The 22930-nt window shown below is 41.1% G+C and overlaps 1 protein-coding gene across 3 annotated transcripts in view; it reads left to right on the top strand.

Moving 5' to 3' along the window:
- DENND2B (DENN domain containing 2B) overlaps window positions 1–22930 on the top strand; it is a 182382-nt gene that overhangs the window by 91985 nt on the left and 67467 nt on the right. Inside the window, exons 1-3 of one of the 3 annotated variants that reach the window (XM_049821333.1) lie at window positions 2683–2760; window positions 17129–18346; window positions 22304–22440. In XM_049821333.1, the coding sequence (XP_049677290.1) occupies window positions 17589–18346; window positions 22304–22440 (895 nt within the window). In that variant the 5' untranslated portion in view covers window positions 2683–2760; window positions 17129–17588. Of the gene's footprint in view, window positions 1–2682; window positions 2761–17128; window positions 18347–22303; window positions 22441–22930 lie in introns of those variants that run through there. The other 2 variants (XM_049821332.1, XM_049821334.1) reach the window with 2 other exon arrangements.

Raw genomic sequence — 22930 nt, 5'->3', positions numbered from 1 at the left:
ATAAAAGTCATGAGCGTTACTAATGATGTTTCATGTTCTGTGAGTATCTGTCCATTAGGAGCTGGTCTAAGACCCTCATCTCTTTACACTTGAGCTGTTGAAAAGCCATCAGTATGGGAGAACAATTTCCATTCTGTGCCCTAATCAGTCCAGATTTGAATCACTGGTTTAGAAATGAAAGAGTCTGTGTTCTCTTACTGGTTTCCTGCACTGTTTATTTATCCTAAAAAGATATTTTCCACTTGAGGAGAACAGAAAATTAAAAGAAGACATAGCAGAATTTGTAAAGAGTAAGATTGAAAGGAAGATCTGAACATAATGAAATAAAGATAAGTGAAAGAATTATTGTGCGTTTCTTCTGTGATTGGAAAAAAAAGCTTGTCCAGAAAGCGAAAGCAAGTGCATTGACATAGCATCCTTACAGACTTTATCCTCTAAATAGTATAGTAACTATTCACCAGGTATTATTGTGTACAGAAACTGGGAATTAGCTGAGTGCTTGATTCAGTCTCCACACTGAGCATCACCCTTATATTCGCACTTGAGGAACATTAACAGCAAATGGCCTTTAAAAGCAAATGAAACTGTAAGCATTTTCCTGCAAGCAGGAAAATAGCAGCTAATAGAAATAAACAGGTGCCATCTATATTATTGCAATATGTACATGCAAAAATGCCTATAGTCCGTAGAAGACTTTGAGCAAGAGATGTGTCAGTGAGAGCCCTCTAGGAGAGCAACAGGTCTTTATTCTAGTGTCTCTGTCAGCACAGAGCCAAAGACTTGCAGAAGTGTGCCTGTAGACTTCAGGTATGCATAGGGATTTTGGGTCATCTGTCTTCATCTTTTGCATTAGATGTGGCTTTTTCAAAACTCTTGTCATGATTCACATCATGCACTCTGAGATTATTTCCATTTTGGCCAGCTCCTGTGTATAGAACTGGCCCTAAAATAAGTCTTAAAATAGGGGTGTACTACAAGGGATTGTAATAGACATCTACCCGCTGGAGCTGTTCAACAACAGGCAGCAAGGTGCAGGCATCTCGTAGGATGAACTTCAGTGTTGAAAGCACAAATAAATATAACAATTGTAAAAGATATGATGTTCCTAATAGTCAAGTATCACTCTTTAAAAAAAAAATTGTTTATTTACTGAGCCAATTCGTAAAATTCTATTATAGTCAATGGGAATGTCAGTTCCTGTGACAACCTGACTGCTTTTTTGGGGACCCTAAATATCTTGCAAGTTTGTTATTATCCAGATATGGGAGTTTTGTCCAGGGTGCACAAATGTTGCTCTTGAAGCACTCTGTTAAAGCAATATAGAAAAGAATTAAGTAGAGGGCGGGGGGGGGGGGGGGGAAGGGAAATATTTTATGATTGCCATATTAACAATGAGCTTTAATGCGTATGTGTGTTAACATTTTATTATAAGGGAGCTGTGGGAAAATCCTGGAGTAAATCAAAAGGATTAATTTGTTTTCGTCTTTCCTTAGCTATAGAAAGAAAATGTTAGGATTGCAGAGGAAGGTAACTTCTTCAGCATAGGCCGTCCACAATACTGTACAGCCAGTACACCTTTATGACAAACAATTAACAGCAACTAATAGACAGAATTGGTATTTTGCATTTTGGATTCATAGGATAAGCCCATTTTGCATCAGAATTTCTCAGAAGTAATCTTTTTCCAAGTAACAATGTGACTATTTGAACTGTGAAAACAGAATTCCTTGCAGTGGCAGTAGCATAGAAATACTTTGTGTTTCAAATTCTGCTAGCAAAAGCTCAGGTCTTTTTTCAGCTATTGCTGGCAGGTAGGTGGACTGCTCGTACAGGGGTTGTCTGTGGATTGGCATGGGGTGGTATTGATGATGTTCAGGTGTGGGTAGTGTTGGTTCATCCTCCTGTTACCACAGTGTAGGTAACTCCAGCTGACTCACCTTTTTTTCTGTGCAGCAGGACACTTAGCCAGGGAAGCAGCTATAGGGCTGCGCAGCAGCTGAGACCATAATAGGACTTGTCAGTGCAGCCAGTTGAACAAATGCCAGTAATCAGACTGCTCTCACATGAAACCTCTATCCCCTTGATTTGCTGCTGATTTGGAAAACCACTTTATGTCAACATAGGCAGACAGGGGAGATGGCGGATAGCCTGTGTCTGTTTGAAACTGTTGGCAGAGACCTGAAAGCATTTTAATGTGGATTTTTAACCTCTCCCTTTCCTTTCGAACAGTACTGTCACCCATGTGGGCTTCAAGATACATATTGAGTCTGGCAGGCTTGTTCACTGTGTCTGTGTGAATGTGGTTCGGTACCTGATACAGCTTCTATGATTTCTTTAGCAACAGGCAGCTGGATTGCCTCAGTTCAGAGCTTCAGGAGTGAATTGTAAACTGTTGCTCCCTGCAACTTGAAAATAAAAACCCAAACAAAACAAGATTTTTTCCAAGCAATGGGCAACCAGGAGAAAACTTCTGCCTTGCCAGATTTCTCGCACACCTGTCTTTTCCAAGCCAGCATGTCAGATTGCAGACAAAGGCTTTGCTACTGTTAGTTTTGTTAAACATTAATGCCAGTTTCCTCCCTTTAAGCATACAAAGGGACAGAGGTTTGACAAACACACTTGGACCGTGTGTCATTTATTGCTTGACAAGTGAAGCAGGCAGCATTCGGGAAGTGCGGAGGCTACAACAGGGCATGAGGGACCGAGAGCAGAATTCCTCTGTCTCCATTCTGCATCTTTCCAGGAGAGAAGAGTTTCTGAGTAAGTCTGGGATTCGTAGGCTGAAGCGATCGTAGTGATGGATAGTTGTGTGCTTGTCAGAGACATGAGAGGAGGAAGCTAAATGAAGCAGAAGTGAAGGGCACGAAGTGTCATAGTACTGAACTCTTTAATATCCTTTCCTATAGCCAGTTTTGCAGTAGATGGACTTTCTACTCATAGGCAGGAACTTGACACCAGCCTTCTGCTTACTGAAGATAGTGGTAGGAGTAGCTTTGATTTCCAGAGTTTGCAGCTCTGGTATAGGACAAGGGACTTTGTGGGACTGAAACTCATTTTTACAGACCCTCTCTTCCCCTCCTCCCCCTACCTCTCTTGCTCTCAGACAGAAACTGATTTCTCTGCATGGCTAAATGCATGTTCCTTGTCTAGTCTGATGAGATTCCTTTTCTTCTTCTTTAATTCTTAAAGGTGATTTTTAAGTTATGCAACCGTATTCATACCCACTGCTCTCCCCCCCGACCCCCCGCCCCCAATATGCCCCTGGATGACAGTGTGTATGAGGAATTACACCCTTTTTTCTGGCATACTTAGGGTGCATACTTTGGACATACTAAGCTAAATTTAGTTTTATTGTACAGGAAGTGTTAGTCCATTAGAGAGAGGCAATACTTACTTATACCTAGGCTGAATATGGCTTACAATGACTGTGCTTTTCCAAATGCTGGCCAATTGCTGAGATGGAAACCCGGGCTTAAATGCAGTGCTGCTGGCACACTTTTGTGTGTTGTGCTGTTTTTGATGCTTGGTTTCTTTTTTTTATTATTTTTTAATATGTTTTCCAGAAACTTACTTTCTGGGTATGGGGCAGCTTGAGGGGTTTTTTTGCACTGAATAAATAGCAGAAGTCTTATGGGTTTGTGCTTTTCAAGAAAAAAATCAGTATTGCAGGCCAAACTCTGCGAGGCTCTGAGTGATGTAACTTAGAGTCAGAATCGACTTCAATATGTTGCGTCAAATATTTATTAGTTGAGAGCCCACAGGTGAGTGCAAGGAGTTTGTTGTTAGCTTTTGTAGTCTTTAGAGAGCAAATATTTTCACAGCTGATGAACTTATAAACGTCGCTAGTAGCTTTTTTCTTGCTGCCTTATACACAGATGTTGGTATTGCCTCATTTACTCCATAACATTTTTATTTTCTTGATGCTTTGCCTGATGCTATCTATGTATCTTCCTGTAGGGACACGAGGTTTATTTTTAGCTCTATCCTGAAAGGAAAGGATGGGTGATAGAAGAAGTATCTACTTGCTTTCAGTTGCTCTAAGTTAAAGTTTAGTTGCCCTAAATTAAGTAAAACTTGCAGTTCCTCATTACTGTGCAGCATTCCTGTTGCATGTCAGTGGTAGTAATATGTTTTAATCCTCAGGTTTATAATACATGCAGATTCTCTCATAAGGTATGAAAAGTAAAAATGTATTGTCCAGCTCCTTATAAAACCTAATAGGCCAACAGAAGAGTGTAAAACTAATTCCACAGTTTTATAAGAAGCCAAGGTCTTGTGAGAATGAAATGTTTATAAAGGATATATAAATCCCCCACATATTATCCTGATTCCAAATTTAGGCTTGAGATCCCACAGCTCTTGTAGGTGCGGTGATGAAATGTGGTCTGGGAGGCCCATTTCAGCTGGTTGAGTAATGTACACGTTTATGTTACCCTTGATGACAGTGAAGAAAGTGATGGGGAGTGTCTTTGCCTGACCTAACTCTGCTCCTGTTGACAGTTATGGTCAGTAAAAAGCAGAGAGAAGCCAATGTCTGAATCTTTTGGAAAGTTTCCTTTAGACCATGTTTTTGAATATTGGTGCGTGCAGTGCTTGAGCACTGGCTGATGGCTCTTCTGTTAATATTCAGTGAAACTGAATTAGGGCCAGATGTAGCCTTTGGTCAAGTTAAATTTGGCCTTGTCTGGACTCTTAGGTAAATAAGTATGATAGCAACAAGCATTGCAAGTCATAGCTTGGCGCTTTTTTCCCCCCTTTTCTTTTTTTTCCTTTTTTTTTCTTTTTCAGTTTATGTGTGTCTGTCAACAGATTGGGGAATAAATAGATCAAAGATTTTTTCAAAGCTGTGTTCAACTAAAAAAAAACCAACCCAACAACTCTTGCCTGGCAAAGTCTTTCATATGACACAGTTGTGGGTATGTCCAACGCATTTCCTCATTTTCCTGGCTTGTTTAGCTAAACAAAGTAGAATGAAGCATACAGTAACCAGTCAGATATAGTAACCTAATATAATTTTCAGTGCAAATGTTATTTAGACTGAAACTTTGTTTTTTGTAAGTGTGCATTTGCATCAGGTCAATGCTTTAAATCTTCCTATAACAACAGGTTTTGCATCAGTTTGTATCTTTAGCAACTTCTCTGTAGTAACTCTTGATTTGGGCTGACATAAGCCAGAAGAAAATCAAACCCTGATTCACAGATATTTAAAGAAAGTGAATGAAAAAGGGTCATCAGTGAAACTGAAAGTAAATTCCCTCTTAAATTCAAGCAAAGTATTCAATTTCTTCTTAAACTGTACAAATCTATGCATACTGTAACGTGTACCAAGGATCACGTTTGCCTGTCATAGCTGGAATTTATTTTGAATTCTATAAGGTCAGAGCCACTAAAGAAAATTACCATGATAAGAGAGGCCAGGGTTGTAAACCTTCAAAACTTTCCTCCTTCAGAGGCAGGGTGCAGCCTCCAAAAATGAGACACGTTGTATACTCAATTAACACATACAGGGTAGACTCTTAATGTGTATGTTATGTTATTTCAGCCGTAGTTATGTTCCTTTGCTCCTCTCACCATAGTGTCCATAAAACATAGTGTATCGGTGAATGTCAGGCAGCGCAGCTGTGGTCTGTTGTATAGGTTTGGATGGGTTGTATGTAATGATATGAGGGATGTCAGCTCACAACTTAGAGGTCAGTATAAGTCATGGCAGGCAGTGGCACTTTCTGAAATGCTGTTTGTACCCTCCATCTTTCCTGATACCAAAACTGTGCTGCAAGTCTGTACTAGCTGTTTCTTCTGAACATACAAAGCATGTATTTCTGGTATTTGACAAAGCAGCAAGTATCCATGTGATTCCTTCCCTCTCCCTTGCTTGGGCTCCATGCGCCATGTTTCACTTATCAACTCGTTCTTCTTTTTTCTGCTTTTTCAGGTGCTGAAAAAAATCCTGTATCTAATTTTGTTCTTGCAGTTGTTCACATAAAAGTCATGTGTTATAAGAGAGAGTACTAGTGCTCCCCTCTACAAAGTCTATTATGAATGTTGGACTTATTTTAAAAAAAAAGGCGTAACTTTTGTTAGGAATACTGTTTCGGCCATCTTCAAGGGTTGCAATGAATGCCAACATATGGGTGAGAGACAGACAACTGTCAGGGTGCAATTGCATAACTAAGCGACTGGGAAGTTCACAGAGGAAGGTAATACCCTTTATCATGTTGGAAAAATAGTCCAAGTTTTAGGCACAGACATCTTTGGAGATCTAGGCAGGTGGAAATCCACTCTTCTAAGGAACAAAAGACAGAGGATAAAACTTATGAAATGAAGCTAAATATGAAGAACAAGGGCATATTTCTCTGGTCTTATTATTATAAGAGTAATACAGTAACAAAAAAAAAGTTGTCAGACTGCTTCATCCATACTATAGAAACATGTACAAAAAGTGCCCTTCAGAGGAAAAATAAACTTTCTTAGTGTCATGTAACTCAGAGCGTGCAGATTGTATGCTATTGCTTCAGCTTTTTTCTTGTAGAGGAGAAGTTTGCGGAAAGTTGATCTGAGTTGCTGCAGTTGACTTGACGACAGGATGGCACCCAGTTACTGGTCAGAGATGAAACCCTGCAGAGGCCTGAGCACTCTTTACACAGAGTTTAAAATCAGAATTAATCCTTCTTTTCCCCTGCCTCAGATAGTCCATATTACCTGTGAACTATTTTCACAATACATGAGCTTCAAATGCATAGCAGTAAGACAGGGTTGTGTTGGATAGGCTGTATTCAGACAGGGCTGATGTTGAGGTGGTTGTTGATTCACAGAGATAATGCAGAGGCTTCTATTCTGCTGGGATTTTTTTTTTTTTTTAGTTTAGTTTAATGTTTATTTGATTTTATTTCCTTGCAGTGCAGTAACTCCAGAAGCAGCACAGACATTTTCAGATCTTTTCAATCACTTAGTGTTATCCTGTTGTGACACACTGTATTTTCTCCAGATGTCTCAGGCCTCAAACATGCTGGATTGTGATAATAGTAGTTGAAATGATGACAGAAATTAAGAATGCCTGTTTCATAGCAGACAGATAACGGCTTTCAGCTTTATAACCTGCTCTTCCAGGATGCTTTCTCACTGTGTTTAAATAAACTACTTTACAAACCCAGAAAACTGGAAAAAGCTAATCTCTACAGAAAGACCTCACTGTACATTGGCAACACATTGGGGACCAGAGCTAAGCTGGTGGGTCTGGAAGGAAAATGTGGATACTTGTAGGAGAAGCAAAGAATAGATTTTGTATTTATTCTGTAGGCATCTTCTCTGAGTGGATGAGATTGAGAATGATTGTTAAAGGTGGTATGGAGTCCTGAGTTCCCATTCTTTTTCTGTCCCTATTAGATATTTATTCTTATGCCTATCTGATGAGGTTTTGCATGCCCTAAAAGTTGATTTATATGTAAAGTAGGGAAAGCAGGCTTGGCTGTATTCTGAATCAGTGTGCAGCCAGGAATCATGACTTTTGGCTTCCAGTTCAGTTCTTTTCCCTTTGGGTATAGCGTATTTCAGTAAAGTATACAGTGACCTTATAAAGTTTTCTGACATTTCAGAGCACAAAAGGGATGAACCTATTTTACAACAGCTTTTCCAAACCAGAATTCCAGACTTGGAGGTTGCCAAACCCAGAATGGCCTCAGATATGTTAAAAACCTAGCATCACAATTTATAGAAATAATTTTTAACCCTTCCCAAATTGTGTGCATATAAGTGTAGAAAAGTTGCAAAGCTGTAGCAGAATTAGTTCCACAGAGGTTATTGCTTTGAGATTCCAAGGCAGATAAACAAGCATGTTGAAAAATCACCTGTGCTTTGAAAAAGCAAAGCTGAGAGCTTCCATGTGCGCCGGGATTTTGAACAGTCATGTTTAGACATGCTGGTAAAGAACAAGTTTCAAGGACTAGCAGTTCTTAAATAGACAAATAAGAGCTTATGCATTCTGCCTGATTGAAGAAAATTCTATCATTTGCTGTGTTGCCACCCTCTTTCCAACAAACGCCCAAGATCTTAAGAAAGCAGGTGAGACTTAAACATGCTGAACTGTTTCCAGAACATAATAAAAATAAGTAACAGTGGAAATTTCTATTGCATAAATTATTATTCAGAACATGTTGTGGGAAAAGAGTAACTGTGAGGGAGGCTTCCATTTGTCAACTTTGAATCATGATTTTTTTGAGGAGAAAAAGAGAGATGGTCCTATGAAACCAGTGCACTGTACTTCAGTGGAAAAGAGATAATGACTCTCTCTGATATTTCAGTTCTTGCTTTTGATTTTTTTCCATGTGCAGTCAGCTTCTGATCACTGTGACAGAAGGTACAGCACAGGCTAGTCAATCTTCTGTGCTTTGCATAGTCATTTGTATCTGGGCAGAGGGGGTGAAAAAGGCTTAAATGTGGCGTTGTTTAAAAACCATCCTGCACTTGCTTTGTAACAGAGCAAAAGACTGCCATAAATCTAGAGCGGCAGGGAATCTAGCCCTCTCAGTGTAGATAATTTCACAATTTTGTGTTATCTTCTTCACCCTTAGAAATTTCTTGGCAAAGGCATGTACGTAGTGCACGTTGATTGATCACGTTTTATTTTACAGTCATTTGCCATTGTCAGATTTTCTTGCTGTCTTTACAGATCCAGTCTAACTCAAGTATTTAGGATCTGATTCATCAGCTCTGATTTATTTGCCCCTTTTTTTGTACAGTCATAGAGCATAGTTGCCCCTTTGCTTAATTTACTTTAGCAGAATGACTCCTGAATTTCACTGGTGTAAATCTGACATTTTGCTTCTAAGCTGTAAAGACACAGTTCAGCTGCAGTCAGCTGCATTTCTGTGTACTTCTCTTCATGAGCTTCAAGACCCAGAGCTCTGGAGGGGTTTTATATGCAGGAATTCACGACAGCGCTCTCGAGAACATGTCCCACAGTTGTTAACTCAGTACTTCTTGAAATCTTTTTTTTGTTTCACAGTCCTAGTGGCCTATCATTTTGTCACTAGTTCTGATATGGTCTCAATATTTATTTAAAGGGAAAGTATCAAAACTCCTTGGGGAAAAAAAATTCAGAAGTACAAACAGAAAATAGAAAAGAATTGGTGTTTCTATTTTTGTTCTATCTTTAAACATTTCGTGATATTCATCCACTTTGATTCTATTGCCTTATTCTTTCTAAATGTTGGGACTTTTCCATCACTAGCACATGTTCACAAGAGTGAGCCTATTTCAAACAGTCTTATAATGCAAATTCACTTTTCAGTTTGGAAAGTATTTTCTGTCTTGTTTTTGTCACAATCCCAAAGTCAACAATAAAGGGAGGAGGTTATCTGGAATGCAAATTTTCAGGGATTTTGAGCCATACTCCTGGTAAGAGCTCAAAAATCATAAAGGGTCTGGTGGAAGAGGGGTTGTTCTGTTGCCACTTACCTCACTTTCCTTTCCAAGGGAGAGGCAAGATATGACAAGTTGTACTACTTGCTTCACTACTGAGTTGAATCAGCTAAAAAAACACCTTACTACTGTGTGCCCAGCACTGAGTGCAAAAAGTTCACCTCCTTTACTCGCCATAAGCTCTTATTTAGATATAAGATAATTAAATATCTTCTGTAGTTATCTACTTGAGTTGTGTAGAAAATTACAATACTGTATGCTATGCCAGAGTGCAGAATATATGGTAATAGAAAGGTTTACTGCCAAACAAAATTGGATTTAAATTCAGTAGTGCAGAAGGTCCCTTTTGTCTAGTCTTAATGTTCCCATAATCCCTAGTTAACAATGAGTGACAATAACATTGATTTTAAAGTCCTTTTCTGCTCCTGGTACAAGCAATACAATGAAAGAATCAATTCATCTTCTTTGATGTAGTATACAAGGCAGTTATCCAAGCCTAGATACTCATTTATATTTGAAAAGAAAATGTCAAAACTCAAAGTATCATCAATACATGGGATCCTCTTGGGCCATGTCAGCTAAGCAACAAAGCCATTTCAGACCTTGTATTTTGGTGATGGTTTTATGTTTGACCTTTATGCTAACCACCTAGCAACCCAGTTAGACCAGTCTGACTACCTGCATTTGTCCTCTGAGCATTCCCTGTTGCTGCCTCACAGTAATGCCTTGCTGAGTGCTTTGCAGCCATCACTGTTAATGCCTTTCTGTCCCCACTGGTGAGGACGTAGCTAGGGGTGAGGAAATGAAAGGGAATGGCAGTGTCACAAGCAAATTATGCTGAATCTTTGCTTCTCTGTCCAATGCTTTGTTTCATAACTCATCTCAAAATGCAACCAAACCACTAACTACTAGTGTTTGGTAGCTAAAAGTGGACTTCTCATAGCTCTTTGAAGGAAAGCATAGAGGAAATTATTCCTAGTTCTTGTATAGAGAGAGGAAGAGGGAATTTTTTGGGAAGTGTCCCTCAACATTGCTTCAATCAAAATCATTAAGGTTTTTTGGCCTTCTTCAAATTACTCTGCTTTTTTGCACCTGAAGAGGCATGACTGGAAGATTGCTGTATTGCAGTAGTGTGCTCAGTTTTTGTTTGTGCAAAAGTATCGATTCGTACCAGGAGCTTTCACAGGCATGTGTCAGACAGAGGCAGAAGAGTGCTTCTCTGTTTGTTTGCTGGGTGATTTCCTGGCAGCAGTGCCTTTAAGGTGGAGTGAAACTGTACTAGTTACAAGGAGCTGTCAGTACTGAGCCTTATCAAAAGTGCTTGTTTTGTCCAGGTCACAGAAGTAATGACATAGAAACACTGGTTCTAATTTGAGCTTCTGTTGGTCTCTACACATTTTCTCTCCTCTGCCTACTATGTCAAATCAAGTGGAAGTTCAATGGAAATGAATACCGTAGAAAGCCATTACATCTATCTCTCAAAACATGGATGGTGCACTTGGTTCCAGTTGACACGTGAGCAGGGTGTGCTTCCTTCTCACTTTGCCTTGCTCTGGGAAGGATGGATTCCAATGTTCACGCTCATGGTGGCTGGCATGAAGTAGGAGCTGCACCTTACTCAAGTGAACTTTCTGTGCTGCTGAACTACTCACACTGTTACAGTCTGACTGTACAAGGCTCTGCTTTTGGGTGGAAATCATCCTGCCTCTTGCTCAGTTAAAAAAATGTGCATCCTCATTTTTGTTTCTGCATCCTGAATTATGGGTAGAAGCCAGGTCTGAACCCAAAATGTGATCCATTTTTAGTCTGAATACAAACATGCAAGAACAGATTTTTTATGTGGTGAGAAGTTACACTTGCATGGGAGAAAATACCATTTTGAAAATCCGAGAATCCAATAAGTTATATCCTGTTCTCCGAGTTGCTTATTTCGCTTGCTTTTCAACTATTTGGAGGCTTATACTGGTTGAAGATCTGGACATAGACAAGCTCATCTGGGCACACAATAAAATCCCCAGGATTTAGGGGTTTTTCAACATTCAGTTATAAAGATAATTTCAGTTTTTCATCCTGAAGTCTGAACACATACATTTTGTTTACTCAGTAGCCAAAAATACTAACAAGATGCCAGAAGGGTGTGGTCTTTACCATTCTTTCCAATGAAGTGTTAGCAATGGATATCTGAATTAGTGCTTCAGATGATCATTTTTGTGCAATCTTTTGCTTGAGAGAGGTTCTTTATTTAAAGAAATGAAGACAATCATTAATCATAAAATATTATTAATTTGTAGTGTTGCATGAAATAATTTGGAAGTTGGTAGATGAGCATTTCCTAGCATTCTCTCTTACAATTTTCTGGAGAATTTTGGAGTTACATCCTCAATTACCTGAAATCAGGGCAGCTTTAGTGTCTGTATTAAAAATGAGTTTTGCTGCTCTTGCAAGGAGAAATTTCTGTCGTTTTTTTTTTTCAGATCTCTTTAAATATTGGTTAGACCAACAAGAAGTCTCTAGTCTTGTGTGGCAGGCTCAATATACAAACTAACATGCTTATGGTCACAGCCGATGCTGATGTTGTTATTGTTATTCTGAAACAGGGTAGGTTGTGCTGATGAAATGGCACAATGCCCTGAGAAAAATCAGGGATAAGCAGAAAACCTGAATAAAATGCTAAGAAAGCAATATTTTCCTAGCAAAAGTGGAGAGAAAGTCCTGAGGAATAAAAACAGCACTGTGTGACTTTGTGTGAGCTCACCAAACATCAGTGTTACTGTAAAATGATGGGATCTCATCAACAGGAGCCTGGAAAGACCCAGTACCTTTTTGTCAACACATTTCTTGCTCTTTTTTTCAGTAAATGAGCTCCTGAGCATAAGCATGTTGAAATGGGAAATTCCCTGGATCAGGGCGCCAAAAACTGTCTTATTATTCTGTAAGTGTTGGTTTAAGCAGGGCAGACGGGATTTGCAAAACTGAAAGATTGCTGAGCAGCTTCTGCCAACTTGTCCTTCCTCAGCACCGGATGATCTGTGGAGTCACTCCTGACACTTCAGGAGAGCTAAAACAGCTCTGTGGAGTCTGAGCTGCTTAGCTCAGAGGTCAGAGCAGGGCAGTGGGAGTTAGGAGTCCTGTAACTCTTTCAAGGCAAGTCACTTAACCACCCTCTAGTCACCTTTAATCCCTGGTCTGAAATGCAATTTAATATTGTTATTAGTGTTTATAAAAAGCATGTGGATCATGGATGCAAAATCCCCAATAAAGGCACATTCTTCTTACTCACCATACTTTGATTTCCAAAAGATGTGTAAAGCCATCTCTTTGGCCACCATTCTGCCTGCCTCCTGTTGTTGAAAGCTATCTCATGAAGTTGTAGGAGATGTCTGCACTCATTTCTCCTCTTTTCTGGAGATGATGTTTGGCAATGGAAGCAGGCAGGAGCTTGTACTGATTTTGTATTGCCCTTCTCCAGAGCGGTCTCCAGGAATAAAAGTCTTCCTCTTCTACACATAGCCAAGTGGTAGCACCCATGTTTTGCAGGTAGGAGAAGATTTGTGTCTAGTCCAAAATCAGAGACTTTCTGACTTTCGAGTCAGATACTGGGTGAGGGCTCAGGCATTTATGGCACCAAGAACCAGCCCTTCTCCACCACCATAGATTTTTAGTACAAGTCAGCCTTGCTGGAGGCCTCACAAAGAGGGCAGGAATTCAGTTTTTTCATCTTTTGCTTTGTGGTGAGTAGGGTGCAAATTGTCTCAAAGCAATGTGGCAAGTGATTCTGTTCTCGGTGCAGATGAGATACAGCTCCACTGTCATCCACAGGTGTTCATTGAAACTGGTGAAAGGAGATGCATGGTGATAGTAGCCTTTACTAGAGAAAACAATATGAATACATACATTGGTCCATGGAAATCATATCTTTATTTGAGCGCAGGCCTGGAGAATTCCAGTTTTTGTAAATTAAAAGTTTTTTCTATGTTTGGGTGAGAAAAAGAAGCTGGAGAGAAGAGACTGAATCAGAAGTTAAAGATCAATTGTATCTCGAGTTAAAAATCCTACAGAGTGTGACTGGTATTATCAGTTTTCTCCTACTGTGGGTAGTTCTGCTGATTTCTCAGGGAGCAAATCACAGCAGCAAAGCTAAGCATGGTCTAGAGGGCTGGAAACCACCTCTCAGATTCTGTCTGCTCCCCTCACTGTGCAGCAATGAGTCCCACCAGGAAGGTAGTTTCAGGGTCTATGACCTGTTTACAAGATATTGTGGGCTGCTTGGCAGGTGATTTGCCTTTGAGACTGCAGTTCACTGCTGACTTGCCAGTGGTTTGGGAGCTGTGCACCTAAGGCTGCATGTTGGAGGAATACCCTTATCAGATAGGGAATCAGAGCAACTCATTCCAATGTTTTGTGAAATGCTGATATTCTCAAAGAAATGTCATTGCCCAGAAAGAAGGTGCTCTTCAAGTGAACTTGTTAAGAAACCTAAACTTGATTCCATAATCTTTATTTATGTTGTTTATGCATAATATTTTGAAAGTGTATGTAATGATATGCTTTGTAAGGTGCTACATGTATCATTGTGTATGTAGAAAACATCAATAAAAACATTTTGCTTTACAATCTTTGTATGGAAGATTGCAAGTTAATTAATTATTCGTCTTTGTCCAATAATACTAGTTTTAAAGTCTGTGGAACTATTGCGCCTTCAAGAGAATATTCTTCTAATGGAAGTAGGTTTCTTGGGGAAGGACCATTTTCTTATCCACTGATAAGCTTTTGGACTTTTTTTCTTTTTTTCTTCATTCTGTTATTTGTCGCTGTCCTTTAGAGAACATATGCCTGAAGCCATATGGACAAAGCTTTGTTTCTCTTTCTTGTTGAATTTGTCCTATAGTTTCTCTCTGGGTTACTTGAATTTACAGTACAATGCAATGTAAACCAGAATATTTTTCTTAATGGTGGTACACCAAGTACTTAACAGCATACACCTCCAAAGGGCCTGTTGCTTTGCAGCCCCAGTCTTGCACAGTGGAAGTGAGTGGGAGTTTTTTTTTTGTAACTGAATTCAGGGGTTTCAAGATCAAGCCTTAAGTGCAGTTACCTTCCCGAGGACCCGGGATTTTAAAGGATGGCTCATATCTCTATGAAGAAATGTTTTGCAACTTCTGCAGGTTATGCAAACCATGCTTTTCCCCTTTTCCTCCTCCCCTGATGAGTCAACAAACCTTTGCCTGGCAGTGGAAACAACTGAAAAGATGTATTTTAGCGTGTAAGGAGATGAGGGACTATGTCTACGGTACTTTCTGTATAGCGAATCAAAGGCAGAGAGAGGATTGTCAGCATGTCCTTCACCTCTGCTGTCCCATTACTGACTTTACCCCAGTCATTTTGTATTTTATTCTTGCTGTTGTCAATACAGATTATCATTTAGGATCTAATAAGTAAGATTTAACGTGTAAAGCATTCTGCACGGCCTCCTTGCAGGGTCTGTCCCGATCCCCTAGGTGAATCCTCACAGTGGATTTAGCCAACATGCAGCTTCAAAGGCTGCAGTGGAGGGTGTAGTCTTTATATGTAAAATACACTTCCACCAGGTGATACCTGTTTCATTGAGATAAATGTCAGTGCAGCTCTGGAGCAGGCCTGCATGAAATACAGGAATTAGTAGAACACAGTCTGAAGTCTAAGCTAAAAAAGTCTTAAGAATGATATAAAATTTTGACCTTGTGGTATTAAACTGAAGAGATTGAGGTGAGACAGACAGAAATAATGAAGAATCAGGGCACCTCATCAAGTCTGAGGAGGCTGATTTAGGTTGCATCTTCAGGCACTGTAAAGGCATGTAGGCTCAGGTAATTCTAGGTAATTCACTACAAACTCTATCCTGCAACAACCAGCCAAACCCACTCACCATCTGTCACCTGCTTTTGATCTGAGATCTCTTGAGACACCTGTCTGAAGCTGTATAGAATAGCAGGAAATGTAACTCCTAGGATGAAAAGAGTGTATTCTGACATGCATCCTTTCTGTCCTGAACTGAGGAAGCTTTAAGCAGTTGTTGCAGTATTTGCCATTATCTTTGGCATGAGGTCTCTCTTTTCCTATGGGCAGATTTATTTTTCAAAACAATGAAGAAACAGAAGTCACCAGGCAGTGCAACTTCTGTGCCAAAGAGGCTTATCACAGGACTCTGAAAAAGAGAAGTTCCCTTTTGTGATAATTTGATCATTGTACTTTTCTGACCGGAACTTTTCTCTTTTATGATACTTTTGAGTTTTTCTTGCAAAGTATCCACTGTAGGAAACCAGGATGAAATCTAATAATATGATTTTAGGATGTGTTTGAAGGAGAAGAAAATATCTCCTGTGTCAAAGTAAATTTTTCAGAAATTGCCCCAGTGCTCTGGATTTTTTGATTAATGCACAGAACTTGACACCTGTGCCTGTAGGTATCGGCTGGCTGTTGGGGAGAAAACTGTATAGCAGCAGGGTTCTTCTGAATCTTTTCTCCCCTTGCTGTAGCGGAGACATCTGCTCCCATAATTTCTTTTGGTCAAATAGTTCTTTCATTTGGATTTTGTGAGTACAGCACAGTTTATAAAAACACAACTTGTTGTCCACGATCTTCACAACACAGAAACTTAACTGCATGTACAAGGCATTACTTTTGGGTCTTTCCTCTTCTTTCCATACTGTTTGGAACAGAAAGGTTGCTAGGGCAAAATGTTAAAGGAGTCATGATTATTTCTGCTATGGTTTGTATGTATGTATTGTGACAGTGCAGTAAACCCCCTTTTATGACATGGTTTTTGGCTCAATTTGTTATTGCTGTCTCATAGGCGATAAGCCACCTGATTAATGTGTTGTTTAATTTCCTTTTGTCTTTTTGTTCTTGGAAGTCTTTGCAACAATGTACAAAACCCCAGTAACAATAGCTGATGTTGCAAACCATGGCAAAAATTTGTTCTGAGGGTTTTTTCCAGGGTTATACTGAGACATTAATGTGTTTTTTCAGTTTGTAATATTCTTTCGATAAGAAATTACTTCTGTTTGATGAGGAGAATTTAATCTGTTGGCCACAACATCAGACCAAAACCAAAACAGGTCTTCCTGTTGCTGTTTTATGTAATTTACTCTATACGTTGGGGATTTGAAATGCTGTGGCTAAAATACTGCAGCATCTGACCACGGCGCTACTTTGCTTCAGATATTATGAATTAAAAACTGGCATCTTTTTAAACTGGTTTGCAACCACTGAGTAAACTGTGCTCCTTGTTGGTCAGTCTTTCCCATTTTTGTTGCAGTGGGCATCTTCTCTCTGACAGTTCCCTTTTCCTGCAGAGGAACTCCTTAATCTGGGAGGCCAGGGAACTATTCTGTTGGAGGTGATAGGTGCATTGAAGGCAGTGGCTTGCTATGAGAACCTCAGCTGTCTTTAAACTCGGGAAACTTGGAAAAGCTTGGGGTCAAACAGAGGTGAGAAAACTGGCTTTGGACATGCTGAACGCCCTGCTCATCAGCTCATCACTGACATCAGTTAATTGCTGCCACCGCCCCACCCCCTGACTCTGTGGCTGAAAGGTATTTGGTGTCTTAATGATGCTTTGGGGTAGTTTTGCAGTGTGCAGACATCCTCTGCTTTACCGGCAGCCAGAAGAAATTTGGCAAATAAGTCTAGTTTCCCCAAGGCTTGATTTTTTATTTCTTTCTGCTTCTAGGTGTCAGTCAGTCTCTCCACCGCCTCTTTTGTCCCCGCGAAGAAGCCCAGCCTACCCCCTCAGCGATAGTGAGGACTCTTGCCGCTCTACTCGGCTCACCAAAGTCTCCAACTCCAGGCTGCGCCTCAAGGACTGGAGCAGCCGCACGTCTACGCTGCGAAGCACCTCCACGAGCCCGTCAGACACCGACTCCCCAAGCCACCCTCTCAAAGCCATCAGTGTGGGAGCTTTGGATAAAAGGCTGTCCGTGTTCAAGGCTGACGACCAAAAGGAGAGTCCAAAGGAGTCTCAAGATGGGAATGCAATAGGGAGCCATCCGCTTGCCCGGAGCACTCTGTCCTTGGGCACTGCCACCAATTTGAGGAACCTCTCCCTCAGCCGGGCAAGCGTCCGCTCCCAGGCTCTGGACATTAGGCAGAAGATCACAGAATGGGAGTGCCGCCGGGAGCCGTTCCCCAGGATGAGTGCATGTGTGGACAAGAGGGATGCTGGGGAGAGGTCGGGCAGTGAGAGCTGCCCCAGCGTGCTGACCTCTCCCTGCAGTGACAAGACGTTTGATTTCAAAGGGCTCAGAAGAATGAGCCGAACATTTTCTGAGTGCTCTTACCCGGAAACGGAGGAGGAGGAACTGCTGGACAGGGATTCCTGCCATCGGTTCGAAAAGAGATCGGGCAGGAGCGACCCTTCTTCTGCCACTTTCCTTAAGGGTCACATGAGGAAAGAGTCCTCTGCCGTGCTCAACAGAATACAGAAGATCGAGCAGGCACTGAAAGAGCAGCCTGGCAGAGGCCTCCCTCAGTTACCAAGTAGCTGTTACAGTGTTGACAAAGGGAGGAAAAAGTCTGTGACGCTGAGTACTGTGGAGGGACTGGGTGAAGGCTTAAGTGATAGCAAAGGAGGGAGTGTTATTTTGGGGAGTGAACCAGAAACACCTACTGAGGCTGAGAAAAGCAGTAAGACAAAACAGGGGGTTACTGCAAACTCGGCTGGCCCTAAACTGCTCCTCGAAAGCCCAGCTAACACTGCGGTGAATCCTGTCCCCAAGCCCAAACGCACCTTTGAATATGAAGCAGACAAAACCCACAAAAGTAAACCAAGCAATGGCCTACCTCCATCTCCTACACCTGCTGCTCCTCCTCCTCTCCCATCCACTCCTGCACCTCCCGTGACCAGAAGGCAGAAGAAAGAGTCGCGCTTTCATAGAAAATCCCAGAATAGGTAAAATTCAAGGAAATGTCTTGTGCTCAATCTTCAAATAAATAAATGTGCTGTATTTTTTTAGTAACAATGTTTTAAATTCTCCCTCTAATGCAATGCTTTTGACCTGAGAAATGCTAGGAATTGTGTGCAAGACAAGTATTTTTCTGCTGGACTGTGCTGATGGGGTGCACTGGTACAATACCTTTACATGGCTACAGTTTTGGAATTCTCTAACCTGCATTCCTCAATCCCTGGAAAAGGCTCTAGGTCACATGTGCTAAAGGTTATCTCATTCATTTTGGCACAAATGCCCTTATTTGAGACTTTTAATGGAGCATGGTTTCATTATCCTCCTGTAGCGGGACCATAGCTGATCTGTCATAGTCCTGTCTGCCTGTTCACTGCAAAACATACCTGCAGAGGCTTTGTGTTTCCAAAGCTTGTTACCACAGCAGTTCTGTCAGTTTAATGCAATGTTGGTGATTTTATTTAATTTGGTGCTTAGAAATGTTTTCCTAAGTTACTACCAATGGCTGTAGAGTATTAATGCTCAGAAAACTATGTTTTAGCACAGAAAGGCCTTTATATCCTTCCTGAGCTAATGATGAGCAGCGTATACGGCTACATTTCCCCACCAGTCTGGAGTTTGGCTTGGTTTAGCTACATGATTCCCCTTGACTTTTTGGAAATGGTAAAACTCATTCTGCTCACCACTTAGAAAATTGTAGGCATAGTTGTTGATAAGCATTCAAAGTATGACATTTTTAACAAGTTCACCTATCTGTGCACATGTATGATACACACACACTTATGGTATTTAGTGATGAGCTTTGCAAGTAACTGCTAAACAGCATCTCAAATGCACACTATCATTTCAGTATCTGGTGCTTGATGTTGGCTCAATTAATTAAAAGTTTATGTCAGCACAATCTGACCTGAAGTACACTGAGGCAGGAAAAGGAGAAGAGGAGCCTTCAGAATCCACTGTTTACTTTCAAGAGACACCTGCTTCTGAAATGGTTCAAATAGCTCTGCTGATGTGCACTGTTCCTCTGAGAGAGGCGGCGGGGGGGTGTGTGTGTGTGTGAAATGTGGAAAGCAGTGATTACCAGTGCTTATCTTTGAATTCTGGGAATAATCTCAGAGGAAGTAAATCTAGATTTTAACAAGAATTTGTGAAATAAAGGTGACTTCATTTTGTTCAGCACAGCATTTCCAATGTACAGAAGATAATAATTTTTAAATGTTCTGCTATAAATGATTGCCTTTATTGGAAAATTATGGGGCAAGTGGTAAAATGGTCTGTGGGGTGGGTGGCAGAGAGGAATGAGTAACAGGAGGTAATTCTCGCACAGAATCACTGCGTGACCTGTGGTTAAGTGACCAAAGTCAGTCTCTGAGCGCACACTCACACTGAGTTTGAGACCATACAAGTCCTCTAAGAACCACAGTATTTTGTTACAATGAGTTTGTGAGATGAAGTTTTGAAACTTCTTTCAAGAAGACATACAGTTCATGCTTGCACTTGCTGTTTTGTGGGTTCAGTCTCCTGTCACAGAGGAGTTAGACAACAGCACAGTTCAGCAATGGAGCCTCAGTCCTGGGTGGAGCTAGTAGGTATGAGCCCAAAAGAAAAGCAATATTTATCAATTGTGATAATCAATTATTTGTGATTAGTAGAGTATGAGTTGTAGGATTTACAGTGTTGTCATATGTACCTGATGATTCTTGCAAATCAGTTTGACATTGTACAGGGTAGGTTTCCGTTTGCCTGGAACAGTTTTAACCTGCTGTAGTTTAATGATTTCTCTGGACTTACCTCTGATTAGTGATGATCTAAGTTTAAATCAACCTCCTAAAATCACAGGTTTGCTGGCTGACTTCAAGGCTGGGTGGAAATCCTTCATGATATCTTAACTTTATTGTCTTTGTTACTGTCCTTCCTTTAGTTACAGTAAGGAGAATTCCAGCATTTACAAAGCGCTTGAAACCATACCAGTCATCTAAGAATGACAGCGGTTTTTTAATATTAGTAATTGAAATCTCAGTCTCTCAACTCTTCTTTTGAGGACAGACATAATTCCTTAACTCTACAGCTTGTAGCTGTGTGTTTCAGATTGAACATACGTGTGGTTTGCACTCACTGGAATGTCATGAGAATGGACTGTGAATATTTATTCTTCTAATATTTTGGTTGAAACCACTGGTTTTCTTTGTGGTGGCTAATTCAACATTATAATAAAATGGAGAAAGTCTCTCGTATTTGCCTGCTAGCATAGAGCCAGCCTGTATTCAGAGGACCTGGTGCCTATGGTAGCTTCTACGCTTTAGATTGATATGAGCTGGATGTTCCCTGGTGGTTGGAGATCCTCTGGCACAGACACAGCACAGTACAGGAGTGTCACAGGATAGGCTCAGGACACATGGACCACAGCTGAGTGCCAGTCCATAAAACCATTCCCACGGCCCTATGCAGTATCACTGCTTCGTAGCGTTTCCTTGAAATCTATGAGAGTTGGGTATTTAACTACTTTAGAAAGTCTCGTTTCATACACAGGCATGTCTTCAGTGCCTAAGCATCTTTTATAACTGCCAGTAGGTATGGAGGAGCAGATGTCTGGATCTGAAATGCACATCTTGTTTCTGCCACTATCCCAATGTGCCTAACAGGGACCTGACTATTCTTGAGATTACAGAAAGGAGAGAGAGGGGGCTAGTAAGCCTGCCCCAGACCCATAAGTCGGCTCCAGCAGACAAATAGGAAATGCTCTTGTCAAATGCAGTGTCGGTATGATAGTCACTGTATTGCCTGTAGGCATACTCTTGAGCCAATTAACAGGCTGAAGTATGTCTCGTGAGACTCTGCCACTGCCATACGGATATGCTGTTAACATATGTTTCACTCCAGCTGGGGAGAAGAGGAAAGGGTGTTGATGGCAGGATGATTTACTGTTAATCTAGTTTGGGTATCAATGAGTGAAGTACCGGCATCAGCACAGCCTCTGCAAGCCTTACAACACCCCAGGATTTACACTTCTGAGCCCAATTTTCATACCATTTCATCCTCAGCTCTCAATCAATCAAACAAATGCTAGCCTTCATACAACTGGCAATGCAATCCATGCACCTCCCAGCTTCAGTGTAGATGTTGCCTCAGGCAACAAGTGCTGGGCAAGCTGGAGAATGGGGAGGACTGGGGCTCCTCTTCACCCAGAGCTGCTTGGCAGCACTGGGACAGGTGTGCGTGAGTGAATTGCCTCTCCTTCGAGTACCCGGGTAAGAGACAAGTTATATAGGTTCATCTGACCCAGTTGCCCCTCACCTTTCTGCCAGAAAGCCTGAACCTTCAGGCCCCCAGCCATCAGCCTGGGCTGCTCGTCTATCCCAGAGAGCCTTAACTTCCTCCATGCTTTCTCCTTTGCTGCCAGTGCTTGACGCAGGGTGTGTAAGGGAAATGGCTGACTTTCACACGAGTCTGCCTTTGGCATTTGTACACTGACCTTTATGTGGGAACTTATCTGGAGGTTCAAGACATGTGAGTGTTTTCAAACTAAGGGCTGTGTCTCCCAGAGCAACCGGTGGAGGAATGCTTTCCAGAGAAATGTCATTTTCTTGAGGAGAGATGGCCACATATTTCTGGGGCCCCTGGCAAGAGCAAAGCAATTTCTAATCTGAGGACTCTGCTGCTAACTTACTCTGTGTTCTTTGAAAAAGAGCACATACTTTCTTGGTATTTTCCCCCTGTCTGCATAATGGGGATAACAATACTTCCAGCCTCATAAAAGTATTATGGATTGCTATACTAAAAACTGCTGTGAGTACAGGACTTGAGGTCCTCTGAAAGTTAGTCCTTAAAGCATGATGTGTAATTTTTTTTTTGTCATTTTACATATATTTCTTAGCAAACAATGCTCAGCTAAGCTTTTGAGTCATCTTGCATTCTAGTTACTAATTACTTATTGTTTTAAACTTCAGAAAATCCTTTGAGTTTGAGGATGCGTCAAGTCTGCAATCCCTGTACCCTCCCTCCCCAACTGAAAATGGGACTGAGAGCCAGCATAAATTTGGATCCAAGAGCACTTTAGAAGAAAATGCCTATGAAGACATTGTAGGTAAGAACCTGTTGCAGTACATGGGCTCACAGTGAGATGTTGAGCAGTTGTGGTCAGACCGTGTATTGTTCAACACATGCCCTGTGGAAGAACATTCAGTGCTGTCAGTGAAGAGAGATTAAATGGAGGGTAAGTGGGTTTGATGCATCAGTGCAAACATAACTGTCAGTCTGCATGCAAGAGGTCTTGATTCCTTTGGAGTTCATTGGGTGGTATTGGAAACAGACTGTTTGGTCAGCTTTTTGCCGTGCTTTTCAAGAACCGAATCATTCTTTTTATCAAGGCCTTGGCTTGAAGCCTTGAGTGGTGTAAAAATGTAAAGAACTGAACTCAAGATAGTGTTTACAGAACTATCCAATAGCAAGATTAACCTCACAGGCCTTGTGTGGTCAGCCTGGGATTTTCAGGACTCCTGTATGAACTGCCCAAAGCAGTTGTTCATAGCACCATTCCTGGTCTCCCCTCAGTCCCAGTTGCTGGTTAAAGAAAA

Source organism: Accipiter gentilis, chromosome 17 (genome assembly GCF_929443795.1).
Source record: "Accipiter gentilis chromosome 17, bAccGen1.1, whole genome shotgun sequence".
In the NCBI taxonomy this organism is placed as follows: Eukaryota; Metazoa; Chordata; class Aves; order Accipitriformes; family Accipitridae; genus Astur; species Astur gentilis.
The sequence above is the reverse complement of the archived record's forward strand: the minus strand, read 5'-3'. Positions and strand labels throughout refer to the sequence as shown.